Raw genomic sequence first — 26,521 nt, forward strand, 5'->3', positions numbered from 1 at the left:
GGGGGGGGGGCGGAAAGGGGCATCGCCGTAGGTTAAGAGTCTCGGTAATTATTTGTCGGAAACGCTCTCGTCGCGGTAGCTGCACCCGTAAACGCATCCACGATGGGCAACAGAGGCAATAAGAGGTGGGCACGCTAATTTTCCGCGACTGTTATAACGTTGCCTCCTCTCTCCCCCCTGCATTCTAGTCCGACCGAGACAGACTAGACCGATCGGAACGTACTTATTTTCACTGATGATACACTCTGCCCGTTCCTTCCGGGTCACATAGTCTTAATTCGCCCGCGGCCGCACGATTCCCCTTCGTCCAAATAGCGGTATCGCCTCTTACGATCGAGAGAAATCGAGAGAGGCAGAGGGAAGGAGAGAGAGAGAGAGAGAGAGGCCCAGGAAAAAGGAAAAAAACGGGACGAAAAGGAAAGGGAAAAATGAAATGTTTCTCGAAGGTAACGTTGGCGGTGATGCAGCGGTAACGGCGGCACTAAATCTCGCATAGCGTGTATTTACGAGGGATTCGTCTGCTGCGATCCACGAAGAATGCGATGCAATGAGAATTAGAGGAGAGTATCGTGCGCAGTGGTGTGGACAGACCGCACGGTTCGCCGAGGAAATCGTGTCCCGCCTTTATGGCGATCCCCGGATCTCCTCCTGCGCGCGGGAGAAAGAAAGACGGACAGAAGGAGAGAGAGAGAGAGAGAGAAAAAGAGAGAAAAAGGCCCTTTCAGATTTCAGAATCAGATAACTATTTATAAATGCACGCCGTGTTCGATTGGCTCGTGTGTACGCCGCCATTAAATACGCCGGGTGAGGGAAAAATTGTTTTCTCGAAATTATTAATGATGTTTCATCCGCGGTTAATTAACCCTCCGGGACGGCGGTACGCCTGACAGCCGCCCACACGGCGTCCAGCGCGAATCTCCTCCATTCGGACTCCCCGGTATAATGGAGCTTCATTTCTCCGTATCGTTTTTACATAATCCTTTAGGTCGGATCGTGATCTCATTATACTTGTAAATACTCTTCTTTCCTGAAGAAAATGCTGGCGGTGTGTAACGACCGGAGGAATGAGACGACGTATTCGCTTAACGCGAATCTAAACGATATACACACACACACACTCTCTCTCTCTCTCTCTTTCGCGCGCGTTCCGAGCGATACGCGCGCGGAAAGGGGATAAATCTGTTTTCGGCCGACGTGTTCGTTTTTCTCTTCCTCGCTTCTCGTCGTTAGAAATATTTTGCACGCGTACGAAAATGTGTTTCGGACAGCTGTCGCCGTGTAAAATGAATAACGATGCGGCCTTCGCCGTTCGCCAGCGGAGGTGAGTCCCAATAAACTCGATATTCGCCCGTAGCTTTGAGAGAATCCGCCGTGCGCCTCGGCGAGAAAGCCCGAGAGAAAGAGAGAGGAGGGGAGGAGGGAAAAAGAAAGAGAAGCGACGCGTTGTATGAAATATGTGGCTAATAATGGGGAGCCCGGGCAACGAATCTCAAGCGGCACATCATAAAATATCACACGCCAATTCCTTGAGCTAATTTAAGGCCGCTGCCGACGTTTTCAGCGATATACACGAGATTCATTCAAATGTAAAACTGGAATCTCCCCGTGTTCATTCAAGCACTCTTTGTGCACCGAGAACTTCTCTGACGAAGTTCCACACAGTTTGCGTAGCGACGGGGCTTACGTTTCGTTACTTAAATCATCGGCGAGAACGCGTCCTCGATAAAAAGTCGAATTGGAAGTCTCCGAATCTAGCGGAAACTTTCTTCCTCCTTTATCTCTCACACGGCGCTTGGTTCTAAATAATCTTAACGATTAAATCCCCAATTAAATCTGTCCGCTAAGAAGAATTCCCGTGAAAGAGTGGAGAGCCTGACGTTCCCGTATTGAGTAGAGAGAGAAAGAGAGAGAGCGAGATAAAGAAAGACTGAGAGCTTCGTCTTTTTCTTCCGTCTCCATACGGTACCGGATATACCTAGATAATCTCGGCAATTAAATCCCGAATTAAAGCCACAGCGAGAGGAAGCCGCATGCAAATTACTCGCGTCGGGATACCGCTACCGCCTTTTTCGGGACACCTCGCGCCGGCCTCGGCGGCCTCGCGTTTACGTATAAGGCAATCGATTCCCGGTAGCTGTCGAAGCTGCCCGGTAGCTTTAAGCTACTCTCCACCTCGGATCGGGGAACGCTCTGTAGGAGCTGCTGCGCTCCCGCGCGCATACAGCACGTCTATCTAGTACAAATATTGAAACAAGCTCGGTCGTGATTCCACGAACCTCCGCGGGTACCAACGACCACGATGACGAGGAAGAAGAAGAAGAAAAAGAAGAAGAAGAAGAAGGAGTAGAAGAAGTCGGGTGTAGGTGCCCTCCACGGTGTTCCCTTCGGGAATCCGGCGTGCCACGACGACGCGAGCGGGAGCGGGAAGTCGTAATGAGCCCGTCGTGGGAAAGCAGGGGAAAGAGAGAGAGAGAGGGGAGACGACGTCCTTTGCGCGCGCGCGCAGTCTCGCTTCCAGAGGCGCGGGAAAGAAAGAAAGCGGGCGAGCAAGCGCACGCGCTACGCGTCCGGCCGCGTCGTTCTCCTCGCTCTACCGCATCGCCGCGATGCACCTGCGGCCCCCGTCGCCTGCCGTCGCTCTCTCGGCGGCCGCCCAATCCTTCCGCGTTGCGGAAACGAATAAACGCGGCAATCGGACTGCAGCAGGTGCCCCGGCTATTTCACGTCCGACAAGGGAAGAGGGATACGCCGACCCGCATAGAAATTATCCCAAATTTCCCATATATACAGCATAGATTTCGATTAGAGCATCCAAAGTTGTCCGAAAATAGATGATCTCACTGCGATACCAATTGGGAGTCCCATTCTTATCCCAAACATGGGATGAAGTTTTCCTTTTCCACGATGCTGATTGGCCGTACGCTGCGGCCTGCTTTGTGCGCGACTGTCGTCGCCATAGAGAAAAGAAAATTTCCAGGTTTATGTAAATAATTACTCCGATACTCCTTGGTAAATTTTTATTTGGACCAAGTAGTATTTACTAGTATGTTACTTACATTAATTGATCTCAGTAATTTATTCACAAATCAAGGTATCACTGCGTTCAAGTAAGTATTTACAAGCTATTGAAATATACTTAAATTGATAAAAATTGATTTGAGGGTGAAAATAGGTAATTACGTTTATTTCATCCCAGCACTTTTTTCTATATGTGTACTCGTAAAGTGTAAATACTTACAGTGTTTCGTATATTTTGTTAATAGTTTAATCGTAATATAAAATAGAAAGCAGGAAAATTTGGGGGAAAACGTTTGGAGTGACTAAATAGGATCTGTTTATGTGTGTTTCCGACTTAGAATCGTATATTTAAAATGTGACACTTCTAATTAGAACCTATACTTAAATTTCCCAATTAAAATTCATAATTATTTAAGGAAATCGGACTGGATCTCAATTAGATCTCAGATAATTTTCTACGCGGAAACCGGTATCGCCGGTATTCGGATAGGAAGTGGAGATGAGACTCGAGATCGGGATCGCGGAATTCAGGTGGAATCGCGAGGATGGGGGGAGGAGCGGAGGTAACGATTAACGGGCAAGACTGCGATTAATGGTGACTGATTATCGGAGGCGTCGAGTTTGTCCTTTTTCGTAAGTTGAGCTCGCGCGCCAAGTTCTCTCTCTCTCTCTCTCTCTCTCTCTCGCGTGTATATCGGAAGCACGTCGTCGCGACTTTTTGTCGTGCGTTGCGTATATATCTGATATATAATGAGAGATAAAAATTTGCTGCGTGACAGAGCGGAAGAAGAACAGGAAAACGAAATTGCGGCTGTTACGATGTAATTACCAGAGTGAGTCTAGTAGAGTAACTTTCGCGGAACATCTGCGACCTGGGCGAACAGGTGGTACGCATCGTGCCGGACCGTACATAACTCCGCCGTACCGCTACGTTCCGTCCGTCCGTTCGTTTGCAAGCGCGTCAACCCGAGGAAGCTTTTACAATTACGGCGCGATTACGTGACACCGAAGCGAGAGGAGGACCGAATCGGGCGTAATTTGTATATACCGGTGGGCTCCATACAGAGAGTTTCATCTCTGTGTACCACAGATTAGGTATTCTCGGGCTTTACCGGGGGTCAGTGTAATTCCCAAATGGATATAGTCATTCGAGGCGATGACGTTAAATATAAGCGATACATCAACCGGTATAAGCGAAAATCCATTTGGTCGTCGACGTTGATGAACGCGTTGTAAGCGGCGTGTACTCCATGAGCCATGTACGCCGAGCTATGCGCGAGCAAGATGCGCCTAGATCAGGGGTACTCAAACTTTGCGATAATGGAATATTCTGCAGGGAGAGAAGAGACAGAGAGAGAGAGAGAGAGAGAGAGAGACTGGGAAACGTCTCCAGGCATAAATATCGCGTTTTCATCCTCGCGTGCCTCTCTTTCTCTCTCTCTCTTTCTTACCGTTAAATTCTTGATCTTCTTCTAATCTCTCGGCACTTTGCGTTTTGAGACCTCTCGGAGTCTCTCGATATTTTTTTTTCTCTTCTTCCAATGACGTATACGGAGAAAAGTATCATGTGCACAGCGAAGAAAAGCAATTGCTGAGTTTATTTTGGTTTCCTTCAAAAGTAATGGTTATCTTGAACGAAGAATATCTTTTTGATAGAAGTGTTAAGATATACTCATTGCAAATATTAGAAAAGCTCATTGTCATTTGCCCGGATGAAGAATTTGTTTTCTTTTCAAGAATATAAACTATCGAAAAAAAGTTAAATTCGGTTAATTGAAATAAATAAACCGAAGTTTTAATTCTCGCGTTCTGATTTAATATTCATTTAATTTGTTATTTATTGTAAATTATTATTTAAGATTGAAGCACTATACTTACCGGGATTCAGGATATATTTTGAATAAATTTGACGCTTATGATGAACTTATGATATACTTGCTATACAAACTATACTACATAAACACTTGAAACGAGTGATACTTACTTGAATGCAATATTTTTCTGTTTTTAGTATCAATAATAAATGTGCTATCCTCGGCTACTACGATCGCGCGATAAAATCGGCAAACCTCAAACGCGCGTCTTCGTGCGGGAAAACGCACGGAGATAACAAATTTTGCTAGAACAGCAAACGTTTGTCAATCTAGCGACGGCAAGGAAAAAATTTGTTTAGACAGCAAAAAATGTGTACGGTAGAAAGATTTGTTAAGAGTATTAATCGCTATTTGCTGGATACACGAACAATTAATATTCTTAACAAATCTTCCTGCTCTCCAAACAAGCAATTTTGCTGTCTAAGCAACAAATTTTTTCTGACATTCGCTGTTCCAGCAAAATTTGTTACCTCCGTGCGTGTCCGGCAATTCTCGCGAGTTCGGCGTCTCGCTGATCGGACGGTCGCCGAGTGAGACGCAAACCGACGCGGAAGTGCCGGTCATTCTCTGGCGACCAGCGTCGGATTCGCGTCCGACCTCGCGCAAAAATCCGCGTTCCCGGGTTTGAGAACCCTGCTTCGCGTAACAGCCGGTAATTCCGTCGTGCGACATTGGCCATGCCGCGGTGGTTGCGGTGGTGCAAAACCGAGCCGTCCATAGCGCACGATTGCGCTGCGCGTTCTAAGAGAAGTAATAGCAATCTCTATCGCGGCGGCGGCCGCAAGAAGTATGCCGATCGCTACAATGTAGCTTTACGCGCTGGAGGCGGCGCTGGATGGAACGCACTCGCCGGATATCGCATTTGCCTGGGTCGGAGGGCAGCGGCCCGCACAGATTAACCGCGCAGGAAATCGATCCTGCGAGAGAAAAATGACCGCCGCCGCCGTGGAATTAGCTGTGTGCATCGGTTTGCTGCCGATATGCTCGGCGAAACCGCGAAATCGTCGGATTCCGCCGGAATGTTTGACGGAGAAGGCGAGAGAGAGAAAGAACTTAAAAGCAGATATTGGCTCATGCTAAAGATTCACTTATCTGAACGATATAGTATTTGGTACTTGTAACTGTGATCGCGCAATCGTTTTTCATGCCGGCTTACATCGGAACACTGTACGAGGTCTGTTCAAAAAGTATCGCGAATTTTGAATTTCCGCGGGTTACGTATATTCGATTTTCGATTTTTTTGTGGCGTTATGTTGATACTCATGTCCCTCACTTATGCCGACAAGTTCGGCCATTTTGAATATTCAGTTTATCATTGACAGCTGTTCTGCTTGGACGTGTTTTGGCTCGTCTTCGATTTTTGCCTATTCCAAAAAATGGATCAAAGGATCTAACAAAATTAAGTGCGCGGACGCATTCCGAATGTTGACTGTGGCATATGGTGAAGCTACTTTGGACCGAAGCAACGTTTATCGATGGTACAAAATGTTCTCAGAGGACCGAGAAGATGTGAACGACGAAGAGCGTGCCGGACGCCCGAGCACGTCAACAACAGACGAAAACATTGATGAAGTGAAGAGAATAGTATTGGCCAATCGTCGAATCACCGTTAGAGAAGTTGCTGAGGACCTAAACATATCGATTGGCTCGTGCCATTCGATTTTTACTAATGATTTGGGCATGAGACGGGTCGCCGCGAAATTCGTACCAACGCCCCTGCTCACGCATCGTTGCTTGTGCGCGAATTTTTGGCCAAAAACAACACACTAGTGATGCCGCAGCCACCGTATTCCCCAGACCTGGCCCCCTGTGACTTTTTCTTGTTCCCGAAACTGAAGAGGCACATGAAAGGACGACGCTACGCTACGATCGAGGAGATAAAGACGGCATCGAAGGAGGAGCTGAACAAGATCACAAAAAATGATTTTTTGAAGTGCTTCGAGGATTGGAAAAAACGTTGGCACAAGTGTATAATATCTGATGGGGATTACTTGGAAGGAGACAAAATAGATATTCATGAATAAATGAATAATTTTTGAAAAAACACAAAATTCGCGATACTTTTTGAACAGACCTCGTATGACGCTCACTTAAACACTGACGGATTGCGTGTATCGCTAATTTATTCTCTGATTAAGTTGATTTGTTTTTTCATTCGTGCGTCACCATCCGCTCTTAAATGTTCTATTTTTCGCGCAGTCGAATAGGGTTTGCATTCATTTCTAATCACATACTATTCACTCATCCATCTGCGACAATATAATTAGTACTCTTTATTGTTTGTATACTAAAGGGGCCGTAAATAAAGATTATTATTATTATTATAGTGAAGAAAATATAATCAGAAGTACTTTCGCAGTAAAGGTTTCCTGGTAGAAATATATTTTACAGATTTTCTAGATATTCTTCATCCAGTTACTGTTTGGTATTAATGCATTCTCATTAGTTGCAAGAACACTGCGCAAGAAATGGGCGAGAACTTGATCGAGTTTTATTTAGGAATGCTTTTAAGGCAAAACTATCCATTTCATGAACAGCAGGTGTGGTTAAATAGTTTGTTGTTTTTAATTTATAATAATTTATTTTTCTGTTTTTATTTAAATAGGTTCAGATTTTGCGCATCTTTTGTAACTTCATATCTTGATTGGGATTCCAAGTAGTTTTATTCCTCTGTTCAAAAAATGCATGAAATTTTTAGCGGGGAGGTGACACTTTTGATACGTGTTTCTTGAGATTAATGTTCTATTTTTAACTTCCAATTTTTAACGTCTTCTAAACCATATTTAGAATTTTAACGCAAAATTACAGTGATATTAACTCTCCGTTAGCCATAATATTTTTCACTTTTGAATAGACAAAGGCACCGAAAGTAAAAAAATGAGAAACAAATTGATAAGTATTAAGATGGTATCTGTTGGATATTGCAATTAACGGAAGGTTAAAGATTAATATAGAAACATTATACAAAAATTTTAAAATTATTGATCATTTTATTTTGAAAGTATAAAATATTTAGGTTTAAATTACTTGTTAGAAGCAAGTATGGTTATATCCGACTTGAAATTTCAGTTCTACGTTAAGTCTATTTAGTTCTACAATAAATCTTCAAAGATCTTCTATTATATTCACTTTGATGCTACAAATGGGAAGTCTTCTCCACTTGAAGACTTAATGTAGAGTTTTAAATTTTTCCCCGGGAGGTCTAAATACCCTTTGTAGCGTCAAAGAAACATTATTAGTGCAGGAGCATTATTTGTTGCTACAAATGGAAAGTTATTTCCGTTGTCGTTACTTGAAGACTTGATGTAGAACTAAGCGGACTTAGCGCAGGACTAAAATTTCGACTCGGGTAAAAGACGAATCGATTTAATTCACGCACCTAATAACCGCAATTTCGATGACGTTGACCATATTTCCCCTCGGTGTAGGATATTAACTAATGAATCGATATGCTTGTGTTACGTTTGGAAGCCGATATCCTCGATATGTATCGTTCAAACGTGCTTTAGAAACTACAACCTCCGCGTCGTGCGCCGAAGTCACGAGTCCCCTCATTCAGCGGCCTTTCATTCACCGGCTGCGTTTTCACCGATCATTCACCGAGCTGTTCGTTTTCCGAGTTGTCGAAGAACCTCGAAAGATCGGATTTCTCGAGAGATTGCGCTCTCGCAGACCCACGATCGCTGCGGCGATGTACTTTGCCGTATGCGTCGACGATCGAGCGCCGTTAAAAGCGCGTCGTTCGTCGCGGGGGTCGTAAAAATTTCTCAATCCGCGGGAAATTGTTCGGCCGTCTCGCGAACGACGCGGTCATTAACGAGCCGTTAAACTTTTACGATTAGATTGCCGTGTCACTTGTCGAAATCCTGCGTCGCGCAGGAATGTGAAACGACGTGCTAAGTATATACCCGGGAAGAAAGAAGAACGATGGGGGGGGGGGGGCAAGAAGTCCTCCTTCAGTTTGGCTTATTATCTTCTTGCGCATCTTCGACTGTTCATAAATTAAACGCGCATTGACAGCTTAACGTTCGGCGCGTGTTAACTTTCCGATTACACTTAAATTACGTCTAATTGAATCAAATCCCGTTTAGCCTAAGCGATACCCCGCCTCTTCCTCCTCGTTTTTTTCCTCGTCTTCTCTTTTTATTGACCTTAAACGAAGTGCGAGACGGTTTGTGAAAGTACCCGAGTCGAAATTCCAAATTCTACGTTGAAAGCCTTCGGACGTAAATAAGTTCCTCCCACTTGCAGCTTCGAAGGAACATAATATTATATGCGTTCCTTTAAAGCTACAAAGGGAATTTCGTCTTCCGGAGTCGAAATCTCCGTTCTACATTAAGTCTTCTAGTGGAGAAAACGGCAATAACTTCGCCATTTGTAACACCAAAATAGAACGACCTTTGAACGCTTAATGTATCATAAAACTAAATTAGACTCAGGCCCATATTCACAGTCAAATCTTACATTTAAGACCTCCTTTAGTCCATCTTCAGATGCTGCACGACTCGTACCATTGGCTACGAAAAACCTCAAGATGAACTTAAGATGGTCTTAAATATAAGATCCGGCTATGAATACCTTCAACTAGGCCTTAAAGTAGAACTGAAATTTCGGGCAGGAGAACACTTAAGTTAGAACGGAATTAGACCTAAAGGACTATGACTAGGATTTCGACTCGCACAGTCACAGTCGCGCTGATCCGCGCGCACACGCGATCCGAAGGGGATCCGGTGACACAGGGTCGTAACTGTCCGTGCAGTGGAAAATCGAGCTTAATTGAAAGCGAAGCGGGCGTGTAACATTTACGCCCACGACTCGGCCGGGTCAAGTAGTCTCGTAACACGCGTTCTCCGGGGTTAATGAAAGCCCTCTCGCCGTGCCGAAGTCGGACACGTCGTATGCGACACGTCGGACGTATCCGCCGATAAGACCCACACGCGGCGCGCGTACATTTGTGTTCGAATCGCGCAGTCCGAGCGGAATCGCGCCGAGTCCCCCTCTGCGTTCCTCCTCCCCGAGTCTCACCTTAACGCCGAGTGACATTCCGGGCGCCGCTCATTGCGCATCCAGCGAAATCGTTCGGTTCGCGTGCGAGCGACAGTTCTTGCGGGATCACCATCGACACCGTCCGGGAAACCTCGAGCCGGCCGCTTAAGGGACGACGATCCTCCTGGAGGGTCCGGCCGCGAGGGCATCAAGAAGGAGGCGTGTCGCGCACGGACGGGTCTTCGCGTTATGTCCCTCACGAATGGGCCCCATTGTACGTGGGCACAATTCAACGAGAGAGAGAGAGAGAGAGAGAGGGGGAGAAAAAGAGAGAAAGCTCTTCGAACCGCAGATTCCCCCCGTTTTTCAAGGCGCTCCGTCTCCATGGAGGACGCCTCTATTACAGAGAACAGACGCGATCGGAACACGGCGCTAAACCGTTGCACCAGTGCCGCGACGCGTGCTCGCGTTCCTGCCGGTCGATTATGTTGATCCTCGACTCTCAGACAGACGGCGTGTAGCAGGCTAGGTAGACGAAGAGAGGAAGAAGCGTGGCCTACGCTCAGCATTGTTGGCCGTTCGAGTATGTGAAAGATAGATAGATAGATAGATAGATAGATAGATGGATAGATAGACAAATAGGTAGGGTACTTTGTTGTTCTGGGCCAAGCCCCGTGGGAACGAGGAGGAGGTACGATGCAACAAATAAAGATACAGATGGTATCAACGCGCAGTGTTGAAAATGACGAGCGGCTAATGAATCGCGTGATTTGTTATAAATATAGACGCACCCGTCTGTTATGTGTCGCGTATTATCGGGATCCCTCATTAAGATGCGACACGACTTGCCAAACTCGTCCGACAGACACGCCTAATTCTGAAAAATAAAAGAGAAAGAGAGAGAGAGGGAGAGTGTGTGTGGGAGAACACGAGTATTTATCGCTCGTGTACGTCATTAGATAAAGACGTTAACGTGGAGGCGCGGGCTTATCGTGATGATGCGTGTGAGGAATTGGTACAAGGCGCCGTTGGAACAGCCGAGACTTATGTAAAAGTAGAAGATGATGATTTAACGGACGAGGAGCAGGAGCCTCGAGTTGGGTGGGCTGCCGTCGAATTCCGATCTCCGTCTCTATTCGTTTGATATCCCCCCAAGAACAACAGCGGCTGATGTTTGACGGATGAACCGGCCGGAAGGTTCCTCCGCAATGTCGATTGCGGGATTCATACGTCCGGGCAGGATCAGAGCGAGATATCATTGATTTTTATTGGATCCGAACGCCGGTGCGCCGATCGAAAGAACGGCCCGGCTAAATCGGGAGCTTTAGAACCCCCGAAAATGGGACCCCGTTTTGGCGGCTCGCTTAAGGAGACTTAGGCGGGGGTTTTCTCAGGTTAACAGACGGTCCGGAAATATTAATTTCACATTTTTGTAATTACAATGTTACTCCCTTAAATTCAGGACATTACGGTCATTCACGGGTGCACAACTTACGATGTACTTAAGAGGTTTCCGGAACGGCAACAGATAAAGATGCACGAGATATATTGCGCGCGAGATACATTTTAAAATTGTTATCGTGCGTGAAATGAAGGTAAATCCTCTCTTCAGTCCACTTTGAAGCCACTTAGGAATGAGGATGGAGATCGAGAGAGGCTGACGAGGAGTTATCGGCATCATTAGTGGTATCTTAATTGCGGTAGGAATTAGTATAAAAATGCGCAAGTACGCGATTAGTGCGTTTACGTTGATCTCTTTCTCTCCCCCTCTCTCTCTCTCGCACGGATCTTGTGATCGGCGGCAATTAAAGAGCGTGATGCGCGACGTCCGCTATCGCCTGGCAGAAGCGCCTCTACTTTTTAATCCCGCGGCCGCGATAATCGCGACGGATGCGAGCGAGACGCGCGTTACTGCGCAGAAGGAGAAGCGGCGCGCGTCGCTTTTCGAATGACGTCGTCGCCGAGGTGGCTCCCTGTAGAAGTGGCTTCTCGCAAACACAGAGGAGCGAAGCGGAGCAGAGCAGAGCGTCCTCCGTTCGCCCGCTCGAGGGCCCGAGGCCCGTCGCGCGGCACGCACACGCGGGCCCGCGCGCTCTCTCTCTCTCTCTCGCGTACCCCGACGAAGGCCCACGACGAGAGGCGTCGGGCCCCGACACGCCACACGTATTAGAAACGAATATAAATATATCGAGAGAAAGAGAGAGAGAGCGAGGAAGAGCGAGACAGAGGCAACGAGAAACAGAGAGCGCGCGAGAGAGAGAGCGCGCGAGAGAGAGAGCGCGCGAGAGAGAGACAGACACGTGGTGGAAGGAGAGGGAGAGTTCGCGCAGGTATTGGTAACGTCGGAGTTACACGCACCGACGCGACTCCTCGCTCGTTCCTCCTTCCTCACGCTGGCACTCGCTCGCGGGCCCCAGCGTTGCCCCCTCCCGCACGTCCCGCACGGGGGCCCGAAGAGTCCCAGAGTATGCTCAGTGTCCGCTCGGCCTCAGCACGCCCCGTGCCGGCGGAACGAGGGATAGGACGCGCTTCCAAGAGGTTTTACTGCCCTCGCGCGCTCCTCGCGTTTCCCAGAGAGGAGAAGTTGCGTGCGTGCGTGCTGTGGTCGCGATCGAATACCAAGGATCGCGGGGCCCGTCGGCTCCCAGTGCTCCGGGAACAGTGCCGGCTGGCGAGGTGAAGTCTCGCCGAGAAGCAAAGGTGTCCCCGGCGAGAATTCTGCCGAAGGATCGACCGACGAGTGACGCGGACGTGTGCGGATCGTCACTCCCGATCTCTGCGACTGTCATTCGCGCGCGCCGCATCGGTCGAGAGAGCTCTCGAGATCGCGCGGCATCCGGGCCCGTCGGTCGCCTTTGTACCGCGCGATACGTGTCGCATATTAAAACGTTAATCCGCACTGTACTACCGGTTATACGTACAGATTAGTCCTCACCCCTCCGCTTCACCCACCCTCTCTCTTTCTCTCCGTCTCTCTCTCTCTTCATCTCACACGATCCTCCTCCCCCTCTCGAGCTCCCTTCCTCCTACCTGCGACCGCTTTCGCCGGAGCACACTCGATCCTCTCCCTTTCCGCCTTGTTCTCTCCGATCACCCCGTCCCCCCGTCGCGTCCTTCTTCCTACCGCCTGCCTCCTCCTCGGCCTTTTCGCCCGAAGACCTGAGGCGGCGAGTTGGCGTTTCGCGAGCGCGTGCCGATCGAGAGATGTCGAACGGGCGGCGGGATGCTTCCGACGACGACGCTGCCGCCGGCGAGACGTCGGCGAGACGACGACGACACGGAGCGGCGACGCGGAGCCGCGATTGAGTCCTCCATTCTCGCTGGGGCCGCGCCGCCGTCCGAGGCGCGGGGCGACTCAATCGCGACGCGAGACGTCCCTCTGTTTCGCGGTACACCTGTGTTCCGCAGGACACCTCTGAAACGCGTCTGATTCGTGGACTCTGTATCGCGGGCCTTCACATCGGCCCGGGGAGAACATCTTTATTCCACGGGACGTCTCTGTCTTGCACTGAGGCGCCTCTGGAAAGGCCCGAACGCAATGCTCTCTGGGACGGCTCGGCATGACGGACAGAACCACTACGGAGGAGGACGCCTCTATCATTACCGCGACTTAGACGAGGGGACGCACACTTATGGGAAGCGACGGGTCAGAACGTGTTCGCGCAAAGTCGTGGGAAGTGAAACGCTCGGCCGGGGGGGATAGAGTAGCGGGTGTTGGACGAGAGAGAGAGGCGCCGTCGAGTGCTGATCGGGATCTACTCGTCTGTCGATCGATCGATGTCGCCGGACACATCGACGGGAGAAAGCTCCGCGACGCGTAGCTCTCGTCAGCAGCTTCTCCGCCGGAGACCCGCTCGAGTATCGTCGCGAAGATTGTTACTCACGCAAGAAAGACAGAGGGGGACCTGTCTCTCTCTTGCCGATGAAAGAGCTCTTACCGGGAAAAGCGGGGCTCCAGAGAGCGGCCACCAGCACGATAGGAGTTTGATGCGTTTTCGTACGCAGAAGGGCTCCTGCGTCAGCAAAAAGTGCCCGAAGCGTCGCCTTATTAGCTTTCGCTGGAGAACGAACGGCGAAAAGGGACATAATATAGCGAAGAGGCGGGAGGGAGGAAGGGGAGAAAAAAGCGAGAGAGGACCCCGCCGGCGCTCCTAGATTAGAAGGTCTCGGCGATTATTACCGTCGGCCGGGGTCCACCGTGAAAGACGCGCGGGGAGGCGCCGGTGGAGTCGATCTTAACGACCACCGTCCGCGCCGGGTCCGGATGTTGTTGCCCGTTGGTCGCCGCCGTCGTCGCCGCCGTCGTCGTCGTGCTGCCCGTGGCCGGTGCGCACAAGAGGAAGCATGTCGAGCCTAGCGCGAAGGAGACGCACGGCCGTGCTCGGCTCCAAGCGATGGTGGCAAGGTGGCTGTTGGGCGACCAGGGGCCACCAGGAGGCGTACCTGCGCAAGCTCTACGGCAGGAAGAGCGACAAGGGCGGCCAGAACGACGAGGACGCGGCGCAGCCTCGCGACCTCGTGTCACCCTCACCCTGGACATCAGCCGGCGTCGTGTACGACCTACCGAGCGCTACCGGCGAGCACTACCTCGACGCCTTCCTCAGGAGTCGCGAAAACGAGGCGAACGACGACGTGGACGATGTCGTCGCCGCGGTGGTCGGCTGTCCGGCGTTGGCGACGTCGCGAGCCAGCCCGACGGAGAAGTGCGTGGAGTACCTGAAGAGCGCCCATGACGACGGGACCAGTTTCGAGCACCGCCGTGCCGCGGGAGACGCGGAATGCGGCCGCGTAGCCGAGTGCGGCTCGGTGCATTCGGGTTACGATGTGGTGGCCGGCTCTTCGGAGTAAGTTGCCCCTTCGCCACGGTGGAATGTGCTCTTGGAAACATTTTTCCGCGAGTAAATCTCCCCTACGGTTCTCAGGCACGACCGCGTTAGGAAAGTATACGATGTGTCCGGAGGGAAGTATGAAACGCTTATTTCGGAATGTGGGTGAGAAGGGAGTCTCTGTGTGTGTGTGTGTGCGCGCGGGCAACACCTGCGATTTTCGTCGGATCGTCGTACTCGACCACTTCGGGATCTATTTTTCTTGCGCCGGGAACGCGCCGGGAGATCGACGTTGTCATGGAGTTGGATGAATCGAGGAAGCTCGTAGAGGTTTAAATTGGGAGGGGATAAATTAAAATATCTCGTACTTCCCTCATTGACGACTCGGTGAACATCAACGAACAATATTATAATTTCCCGATCAACATTGTAATTATTGCACGGGTATCTGGACTTTATCGACCAACTTATTTACCAGGACCAGGTTTCTACGTTGAAAGATAAGTGGAGAAGAGTTTTGGTAAACATATATCCGTAAAAGTTTGGTTTTTAGATAGAGCCTTCGGAAGGTAGCAATGATGAAAGAGAGTGTGTCGCTATAAGCGGGTCAAGAATGCTAATACAATAATTTTTTTACTCGTTTCTGAAGACAATGCCTATCAATTTTGATATTAACCGAAGAATCATTTATTAACGTTGCGGCATATGCATTAATGTGAGAAATAATGAAGCAATATTCGAGGGCGTACGCGCGTTTTTACCCCAAAGATGTCAATTGTGCGTTGATAAGGGAGGTAGACATGTTTTGTACAATTTTCACAACAGTATGTGTCTAGTTACTTATTTACAAAATACGATTTAATGAATAAAATATTTTTGTCTACAATTGAGACTGCGGCAACTATATCTTAGAAACTAAGCGTTTGAAGACATATATTTACTAAAAACTTTTTAAATTTATTTTTTATGTGGAATAGAATCTATCCTCCTGCGAGTTTGTCGGTAAAGTTCAGAGACACCATGTATACCGCACAAGTTATATTGCACTTATATTGTTAAGTGAGAAATTATTGCATAATGTTGATATTACATCAATATTATACAATAATTTCTCACAGTATCATTACGATACTGTTAGTTGGTGTTCACTGAGAAGCTATTCATTTAGGCCGGTATTCATAGTCGGATCTTGCATATAAGACCGTCTTAAGTTTATCTTCAGGTGTTGTCATTTCAGGAAGCATGTGAAGATAAACTTAAGACGGCCTTGAATATAAGATCTTACTATGAATACCGGCCTTAATGCCGGAAATATAAGGGACGCATAGAAGGAGCAACGTCTGGTAAGAGAAAAAATTCCGCTAAGAGATATACGATTTCGAACGAAGAAGTATCGTCAGACGATGTCGGGACTTGAGTTCAAGTCTGAGGAGTCGCGAAATTAAAAACGCGAGGCCTTCAGGAAATAGATAAGCGCGATCTTACGGCCAGATACATTCTCGTCGATTTGTTCTCAATGGGCCATCTACTTTCACGTAGGCTCATCTGGAGCGCAATTTACCGTTCAATGTCTCTTCGTGACGGTGGAAAACGGTCTCGTTATCACCGGTCTGCGGCGGAAATTCCATTAATCAAAAATCACTCGGCGTTTACGGTACAAGCTCGCGTCGCGTCGATCGTTTTCCCTCGATCGTTTCGATACTTAACGCATCGTACTTAACGCTCACTGATCCGGAACATTTGGAACAGCACGTGCGATTTGCTGGCATGCTCGCGGGTCGCGAGATTTTACATTGAAACATCCCGAATTACCGAAGCGAGGAGAGAAGGCGTGATATCGGGTGTGTGTAGCGACTTGTTATTTATTCCATTTAGTTACGCGTCCTGTTTTATCTTTCTCTCTCTCTTTTTCTCGTTATTACGCCCAGTTTTCTCCTCCGCGCACGCGGGACGCACGCTGCATGCACGCGGAAATATTTCGTGAGATAGATAGATTTCCACGAGCAAGCCTGTAATTAGGAAAAAATACCGACCGGGGAATCAATCACGCGATCCTCCGAGAGGATCCACCACCCGTGAAGGCTCTCTTTCGTTTTATATCTGGTTCTACAAGCCGGACAAAGCATAGAACATGCATATTGAACATGTTCCACATTTCACATTCTAATTTCCAAGCTGGGGTGGCTTTATTTATCGCAACACACGCGATAACGATTGGTCTACATTGGTCACCGTTTTCTCGTACACACGATAATACCAGTGAGAATAGCTTTCTCGTGAACCAAAAAAAAAAATAATATCTTACGTAAGCATCTCCCGATCACCGAGGGCCGCCCGATCACGTGATTCTCGCTTAGACATTAAAATCTGTTTTTCTTGCCACCTCGACGAAGTATCAAAAGATCGTGGTAGCGTGTTTCGCGCGCATATAATACAACAGTCGCAAAGATTTATCACGCTGCACATATTCCACGTCCTAATTTCCAAGCTGAAACGGCTGATTTATCGCAACGCACAGACGGGATAACGATTGGTCTACTAATCACCGTTTCCTCGGTAATGATACACGATAATTCCGGTAAGGAATGGCTTTCTCGTGGACCGAGAAAGTACACACACGCACACTGAAAGAAGGATTTGCTAGCGCTTACTAAGCATTTAGTTAAACACTTTCCGGTTAACTAAATGTTTTCGTATACCAAATTCTTTTTTCAGTGCACCTTATATAAATATCTCCCGACTCTTGGGGGAGGGGGGGGGAGGGTCCTAGGGTTCTAACACGACGAGGGCGCAATGTGCATTGAAAATGCACGGAGAAAAAAATTTCGCTGGAGCGGCAAATTGTTTGTTAATATAGTGACAGCAAAAAAAAAAAGTTGTTTGGACAGCAGGAAGATTTGTTAAGAGTATTAATTGCTATTCGCTGGATATATGGACAGCAAAATCGTATAGTTGCGCCAATAAAGTTTTGTTGCTGTCGCAACGACCTTTTGCTGCAGTAGCAAAATTATTTCTCCCATATAACAATGTCTTCTTTGCTCTCACTATATTATTAACAAACAATTTGCCGTTCCGGCAAGACGTGTTTTCTCCGTGTGACGCGACAACCGTGATTAAGAAGGATCCAGACATTAATCAGACGAAGAACTCGGAAACTGTGATTCTCATAACGTCCTCACGAACGTTGCTCCCCGCAGGAAGGTGTGCAGGAGCTGCAGGTGCCCGCGGGAGGAGCACCAGCGGACTTCGACCGAGGCGGGAGGTCCCTCGGGACTCGGCCTGGGCCCGGGCCCGCCGATGGCGATGGCCATGGCGTTCCCGAGCGGCGCCGGCGGCGCGCCTCACCAGGAGCCGTTCAAGAGCCCGGTGCAAGCTGCCCCGGCCGGCCTGGCGCTGCAGGAGGCCCTGATGCACCACCAGAGGCATTCGCAGAGCGACGACGACAGCGGGTGCGCGCTCGAGGAATATACCTGGGTGCCGCCCGGACTCAGGCCCGACCAGGTGAGGAAGAAAGACAGAAAGAAAGCAAAAGGGAGACAGAGAGAGAGAGAGAGAGAGAGAGATTGAGGGGGGGAAAGAGGGAGTGGGAGGCAGGCAGAAACGGGGTCCTTTTTACGCGCACGCACGTAATGCTCGCCGATTCGTCTCGCCGGGTATGTACCAGCAACCGGCGAGCTGGCTCCCAGATCGCCGCGACGATTACCGTCGTGAACGACGACGGCGCAGTGAGTCATCATACGCCGGTGAAAGCTCTCTCTTTCTCTCTGTCAAGCTGGGTACGATGATAAAGCGTAATCGAGGAGTTCACCCGAAAAAGGACCTAGAGAAACACACACGATGCATTTCACCGTCTTCCCTGCGTGTCTTCTTCCTCCCCCCTCCCCCTCTCATTCTCTCTCTCTCTCTCTCTCTCTCTATTTTTCTCGACAAATGAATCTTATATCGTGAAATATATTATTATAATTATGCGCTCTCCGATACCCTCTACTCTCTCATAGTCTGACTCTCTTTATTCTGGAGAGAGAGAGAAAGAGAGAAAGAACATTCCCTCTCGGTCTGTTCTCCGATGCTTTCTCGAAGAGGCATTCATTCGGCGACATTCTTCGCGCGGAACGTCCCGAGTGGAAATCATTAAATTAAATTAAATACGGCGATATACACAATCGCGGTAAACGCGCTCGACGCGCTGTTGGAATTATCCTCACCGAAAGGGCTAACTAACGCAGCCTTTGCCCTTTAATTGGTTTGAACGCGCGGCATCTTACATTGGCACGCCGCGGAATAGAGTCTTCGGCCTTTGCGCCGAGCACGAACGTCGTCATTCATTTCGACTCGAGCTGCGCAAATCCGCCTCTCTCCTCTCTCTGTCCGTCTGTCTCTCTCCCTCTATCTATCTTCTTCTCTCCTTTATTTCCCGCTTTCGCGTCCCATCCGCGCAGCCTGTCCCGTGGGCCCGCGTTTTCTTTACTCATTTTAAGTGTCATTACGTCTAACGCGCATTATATATTATGACTCGGCGTTCTCCGAGGGGACGCTAATCCCGCGCAACAAGCTTTCCGCGCTTGTGCCTCGCGCGTGTGGTGGCGTCAATTCGCGTCTTCGTGCGAAGACCTCGCGTGGTAGCCGATCTCCGAGGCGCGACAGTTCTTTCTCGCATCAATCTTCACTCCTGCGGAACGATAGTCCTCGAAGCGATACGATGCGCCGTTACGCGCGAACCAAGAGTTATCGATACCTACTCCGGAGTCGATACTTACTTCGGAGCTAATCTCGAAATGAAAAGACCCGCGAGCTAATCCCCGACATGAAAAGATCCGTGATTTAATCCCACGTGATATTCGGGAACCATTATTGGCTCCTCGACATTTTTATCCACGAAGAGAACGTTCCCATGTTTCACAGAGAATAACACAGTACTTATTTATTTGACTTAAAAATTTGTTTCATAGAAACGACATGTACTTGTACGAAATATTATTCGTTTGAGTAAAAATTTTATTGTTCGTTCAAGAAAACTCGATTATTCAACAGAAGGAAGGCTATTATTTGAAATAATATCTTTTAGCCAAATAAAATATTATTTGGTCACAATAAATATGTAAAATGAATAATTTCTTTATAAGAAAATTATCTTTCATTTCGGGCAAATTTTTTTATTCAAGATAAAGACACGTATTCGTTGGGAAATCGAACAATCGTGCGTTATTAATGGAAACCTTCGTTTCTTTGGAGCACGCCAACGATGAAAGTTGTCCGGATGCGATAAAATGTATTAAATTTGAAGAAATCTTTTTCTCAGTGTGTCAACAATCTTGGCATGCGTTTTCCCGCTTCTGACGTCGTTAACCCTTTGAGCACTGAATTATTTTAAGATTTTTATGCCCATGGGACGGATTTAATTTGTCGCTATATGGATTAATATGTAAAAGTAATACATTTTATGCCCAAGTAAGCGGATGACGAGTCTCACTCGTCAAATGTACCGAAAGGGTTAAACAAGGACAGTCAGGGCGACTACCGAACCGGAACCTTAAATTACGAAATTAAGTTAAGAAATTTTACCAAATGCAAAGAAATTTTTCTTCTCTGCGCGGTAACGTCTGAAATAACATCGTTGTTATGTTTGAAATGATTAATTGTGCAGTCGACAACTTTCCCGAGGAAGTCGTCACTTCCGCCACACGGCGGTTGGCTCAAGAAAAACAAATGAAGCGAGAGAGAGAGAGAGAGAGAGAGAGAGAAACGACAGAGGGACGTGCGAACGTTCATACACACCGAGGCGCCAAGTGGTCGATACCTCGCACGGCGCATCAGCCGTCACTACTCATAAACCGACGCGGGCTGGTGGAGAAATTTACCGCTAGATTATGTAGAAACTCGATTATGCGCAAATTCCAACGAATATTGAGAGCCGGCGAACGGCGCGCGGTTTCACTCTCCGCGCTTATTCTCATGGAAACGCTCGCGCCGTCGACGGTTGTCGAAGATGGGACGAGCTGGTCGAGCGGTCGGCGGTAAAACACGTACGGCGGTAAAACTGCATACTTTTATCGTGCCTTCCTTATTTTCTCTATCGCCGAGCCCCGGTGCTTGCAGGCGCTGCAGTAGCATAAACGCATATATCAGTGCTTTCTTACGAGACCCGTTTCTACGGTATGTTGACAGTGCCTGTCCTGATACTTATCTAATTTCGCGACGGTTAGGGGCGGACTTCAACGACCATCGGTTAATGTCAGCTATGGCGAGAGTTGACACTATCCTTCGCCTCCGCCGATATCATTCGCGACGCTGCGATCTGGAAAAGGACGGGGAGGGGTTGGGGGGAGGCGGGGAATCAGTTAAACTATCGGTTGGAGATAATCGACGTTGATGCATGCGCGCACGAACCGGCCTTGGGTGATAATTCTTCTTCTGCGCGCGTAAGCGAATTCCGAACGCTTTTTAAGCGCGATCCACATGTATGACTCCGCACATCTCAATACGTTATACGACATTCGATAATTTAATAAGTGCGTCTTTACATTCGACGTCGAGTGTACCTTCAATTATTCAAAGCTAATTAAAGACCGACTTTCCGCTCCCTCGGAGCTTAATTTATGAAGCTGGGTGTACGAAACACGCCGTTTCCGAGCCTGTCGATACCTCGAACTTGGTGACGTCCTTTTTCGAAAGATTCTGATTAATAACTAAATTTTCATACTTAACCGGTCGCGAGGTTCTGCTCTTCCACACGGATTTTATATTCATCGAAACGTCACGAGCATCGTGAGTTAGCGCCACGCTTCTTCGTACTCATTATAATTTCAATTTATAATCGTTATATCTCTACTTGTAGTTTCAATTTATATTTGATTTTTAGCGGAGGCAGCCGTTAGAGTTTTAGCACGACGATAGTACGCGTTATTTTGACTCCTGTGCGTATTTATGTTTCTTATGAGACATTTGTATTATTTATGACCGATAAGTATGTTTAGAGAAAGGGTCAAGGAGGTGAAAAAGTGCAAGTGAGTATCCGAGAACGCAGTTTCTGTCTCTGACGATCCAAGTGAACACTTAGGAACGTAAAAATTAGAAGTTTCAGTTAAGACGGTTCGTGCTAAATCGAAAATCGTCGACAAGGTCTCTTCTCGGTCGAAACTCTGACTAAATAGAAAGGAAGCATTTGACTTTTGGGGCATTCGTATTGATCAACTTGTGAATACACGCACCAACACTTCGGTCAGAAAGCTAGAGAGAGAGAGAGAGAGAGTGAAAGCTAGAGTATTATCGTATTTAAAATACAATAAACACTTCAATGCCGCTTCTGACGCGAAATAACCACGACTCGACGTTGCAACTGTTCTCTCATCATCTCATATTCCTATTCGCGTGACTCACGCCGCTATCATCAGTGCTCTTCCGTACACGTGATTGTTTATTCTCATCAAGACCGAACATATATGTTCTTTTTGACTGATATATAGTTTTGTAAATATTTTATTCTTAATACACATTAACCGACACACGTTGAATTCACGTGTGAATCTCATCGGGTTCAAATTCTGGGTGTGTCATGTTAATACTTTCGCTACCGTGCTTAGAAAAACTGTAAAAAGAGGCTTGCTGTAACCCACGCTATATTTTCAGTACACAGTAAATGTTGTGTTAAAATCGGCTCGCTGAAATTTTATGTTACTTTAATATGGGAGAATGTATTAAAAAACATACGCTGAGAAAAAGGTTTCTTTAGATTTAGGATTTCTATTTGACTAAAATTTGTTTCATAAAAACAACATATACGAAATATTATTAGTTTGAGTAAAAATTGTATTGTCCCATTCAAGAAAACTACTATTTAACAGAAGGAACGCTATTATTTGAAATAATATCTTTTAGCCAGATAAAATATTATTTGGTTATACAATAAATATGTAAAATGAAACAAATAATTTCTTTGTAAGAATATTACCTTTCGTTTCGGACAAATTTTTTATTTAAGATAAAGATACATATTCGTCGGCAAGTCTAACAATCGTACGTTATTAATCGAAGCGTTAGTTTCTTTGGAGCATGCCAATGACGGAATTTGTTTGGATGCAATAAAATTTGTTGGATTCGAAGAAATCTTTTTCTCAGTGCACAAATATCACGTTAAATTAACACATTCACCTTATCACTAAATAAATACGCTGACATACATACTTTTCTTAAAGTAATACAAAAGTTCAGTGGGCCGTTTCTCTACTCTGCAGCTATACTTAATATAAATGCATTCATGCGTGCACATATAAAATTTATTAGCTCTTACAGACCGGGCTACTCTGACAGTTTTTAAATTAGAACTTTTCCATATACATCAAAGACTAGACTAGTGAAAAACGTGACACCCCTGCCGCGCCGCTATAGTGGCTTCCCGGTCCGCAAAGATTAAGTAGGCAAATTGAGTTTTTTTACATAATGTATCATACACGTGTGACGCTACGACACGTGTGGCGAACGTGTTGATGACACGTTGCATTGTTTCCCGTTCGAGGTGTTCTCCGAAACACTTGGCGAGGTAATTCCTAATCAGGCAAACAACACCGTCATCCGCAAACGAGTCCCCGAATGGGGCCCCCCCGCAGAAATTCAGGCGTCATCTCGTATCCGGCCGACGATGCGGCTAACTGTCGAAGCATTCCTATATACTTTTCACCTAATCCCGCGTTTATGCCTTTCGACAGGTGCACCTGTACTTCAGCGCGCTACCTGAGGACAAAATTCCGTACGCGGGTAGCGCGGGCGAGCGGGAACGGGTGAAGCAGCTGTTGCAGCAACTGCCGCCGCACGACAACGAGGCGCGGTATTGCAGCGGCCTGACCGAGGAGGAGAAGCGCGAGCTGCGGGTTTTCGCCGCGCAGCGGAAACGCGAGGCATTGGGCCGCGGGCACGCGAGCCAGCTCGAGCGGCCGCACGGCGCGGGCTGTCGGGAGTGCGGCCGACCCGTAGCGGCGGGCGAGATGGCCGTCGCTGCGAGCCGCGCCGGACCGGCCGCGCTCTGGCATCCCGCATGCTTCGTCTGCTGCGTCTGCCGGCAATTGTTGGTCGATCTGATATACTTCTGGAGAGACGGCCGATTGTACTGCGGCCGTCACCACGCCGAAACGTTGAAGCCGCGCTGCTGCGCCTGCGACGAGATCATTCTCGCCGACGAGTGCACCGAGGCCGAAGGCAGGGCATGGCACATGCGCCATTTCGCTTGCTTAGAGTGCGATCGACAGGTAGGCATGCACATTGGATAGGATGAGAGACAGGGCCAGGTAAGATCCGTCACGCCGAAGTCGTTGTTTCCTAATTACACCACCCTCGAACGGATTCCTCCCCTCCGAGAAACGGTCCCTCGACTATTCGCGATTCTTCGTCGAGGCTCACCGCTGAACACGACCGAGTCCGGTCGAGGTTGTGTGATTATAAAGCGATTTCTCGAAAAAGCGTAGCAGGGGGAGGGGTTGAAATCAGCGAAATCGCGGCCCACCTGAAACTGTTACGTAATATTCGCTCGGCTCTGCATCGCGTACGGGGAGAAAATATCGCGGTCGAAATAACCACGAGATTCGGCGTATGCTGGGACCATAATAGGGATCATAACTGGAATAATGATGTGTCTTGTAATCTTTGGTGATGTGTTTCACTTCGCTAAAAATTACAACACACGTAATAAAATTCCAATCATAATTTCGACACGGTCCAGCATTACGAAATATTTTGCGGTAATTTTTACTACAATATCTTCGCCGAGTGCACGAGAAAAGAGCAGTATCGATTCAAGACTCATATTTTCGTACATACGTAAGCAAGGATAGGGTGACTCCGGTGTATTTGCGTCGCGCGGAGATTCACGCCGCAGAAGTCAGAAAAAATAGCAAGATCTGGAGTAATTTATTCGCAACTACTCTCTTATATGCCTTTATGTTATGTTAGGATTGTGTTGTGATTTCAGTTTTTTTTTTTTATTGTTAATATCAACGAAACCCTCGTGAATTGAATCGATCTCTCAACACAGTAAGTAGCGCAATCGTATATTACGACCTGCTTAAAATGATTGACTGTAGGGAGTGTAAAGTGCTTAATGATTATCTCGAGAAGAATTGAAATATTTAATTGAGAAGAAAAATACTGGATATAGAGAAAATTTGACGTCTTCGAACTGATAAAATTCGCTCGAGGATATCGTTCTTCCTCTATCCGATATTTTTCCTCCTCAATCCACGAAAACTATTCTTGAATAACAATAATATGCCTTTAATGGAACTATATAGAATTTCCTCACGTGAGCAAGTTTCATCCTCCTATATAACATTATATATTCTTCCTTATATACGAAGAATATCTTTTAAATTGCTAATTTAAATTGCAAAGTGTTTTTCTATTCTACCAGGAAATATTATATCATAATTATGTACCGTTGAGAAATCTATTAATATAAATCTATTCTTTCCGGTGTGTGCGAGAGAGAGAAGACCATTCTCGATTACAAATACGAGTGCGCGCAACCTGACCGGCGAGTAACGCAGCTTCTGTTCTGTACGGAGGATACTGGTCGCGGCAACGCGAGAGAAGCGGCTTTATAAATCCATATGAAATATATCGATTTTTTATCCGTCGATTCTCCCCCTCTCTCACCCTCGCACATGGCAGATCAGTTCTACGTAGCGGTACTCGCGCGGTATCGGCAAGAAGTACCGGCTACGAGTTAACGATTACGTCGCCATCGAATTTACAGCTACGTAGCAATTCGTAATTTCTCGCCGGCTGGCTCTCTCTATCTCAAGATGTGTCTTCCGAGTTAGATAACGTCGCTCGCGCACCCGCAGAAGCGTTGCACACGCATCACACACGCCGCACCTCCGCGGCGCTCGCCTTCGCTGCGAACTTATGAATATGCACGCGCGGGGCGTTCTTCCAGGCAAGAAAAGCCTGGAATTTTTCATTCTAATATATTCCGTGTGATTCAGCTGAACGCGCCACGCGACGCGCGATGTTATTTACCCGATTGAGAGTCCCGGCGAATTCGCGCGCGCGTAATATCCGCGAGTACGCGCGAACACGCCAGTAAGAACCTGCGCAGAACCTTATCAGATATCTGCGGTATATAGAGTGTACGCTCCAGTGAATAACCGGTCACCGGTAAAGTACTATTATCGCCGGCTCCGCGTTTCCGCCGCTTCGCCATAACTATACATTTGTAGCGCGATAAAGTAGCACTTTTAATTATTACGCAGTCATAAAGTCGAACCGGTTGCTCACCGATGCCGGGCCACGCACGCCGGCGGTTTCGTCGTTTCCACACGCCCACCCCTCCCGCTAATCTTAAGCAGCGCACCTTCCCTCGTCAACACAGCCGCCGACGAGGTTGAAACCTTACTCGCTCGCTGAGAAATAAATACGAGGCGAGATGATATCATCTCTGTTGAATCATTTCGTCTCTCTCTCTCTCTTCCTCCTTCTTTATTTCTTGTTTCTCTCCCGAGTCGGAATTTTGATGCTACTCTGACGTTCTCAAGGATAATTTGCGCCTATTTAGACGGTCTATAGACTAATAGAAACCCACTTTGACGATACTGATACTTTGTAACTTCCCCTTTGGACCCTTAATTCTACAGATTGAATTTTAACGCTACCTTCATCGTTCTATTTTAACGCTGAAACGGAGCGAAAACGGAGATTTAAGACATCATCAAAATAGGGGTTTTATTATATTATCTCAGCTCCTACTATGTTGTACAATTAAAGGTTCCACATTTCACCAAAATTTCAACTCGGACTTCCTCTCTCTCTCTCTCTCTCCCCCCCCCCCCC

General features: G+C 47.5%; 1 protein-coding gene across 2 annotated transcripts in view; it reads left to right on the forward strand.

The window, feature by feature from the left end:
- The window catches only part of LOC106744525 (protein prickle-like), a 177,960-nt gene that overhangs the window by 144,953 nt on the left and 6,486 nt on the right, over nt 1-26,521 (forward strand). The window contains exons 1-3 of one of the 2 annotated variants that reach the window (XM_014619385.1): nt 14,036-14,722; nt 17,902-18,205; nt 23,407-23,943. In XM_014619385.1, the coding sequence (XP_014474871.1) occupies nt 14,223-14,722; nt 17,902-18,205; nt 23,407-23,943 (1,341 nt within the window). In that variant the 5' untranslated portion in view covers nt 14,036-14,222. Of the gene's footprint in view, nt 1-14,035; nt 14,723-17,901; nt 18,206-23,406; nt 23,944-26,521 lie in introns of those variants that run through there. The other variant, XM_014619384.1, reaches the window with a different exon arrangement.

The sequence above is a fragment of the Dinoponera quadriceps genome, unplaced genomic scaffold (genome assembly GCF_001313825.1).
Source record: "Dinoponera quadriceps isolate SergipeBrazil2010 unplaced genomic scaffold, ASM131382v1 scaffold1266, whole genome shotgun sequence".
Lineage (NCBI taxonomy): Eukaryota > Metazoa > Arthropoda > Insecta > Hymenoptera > Formicidae > Dinoponera > Dinoponera quadriceps.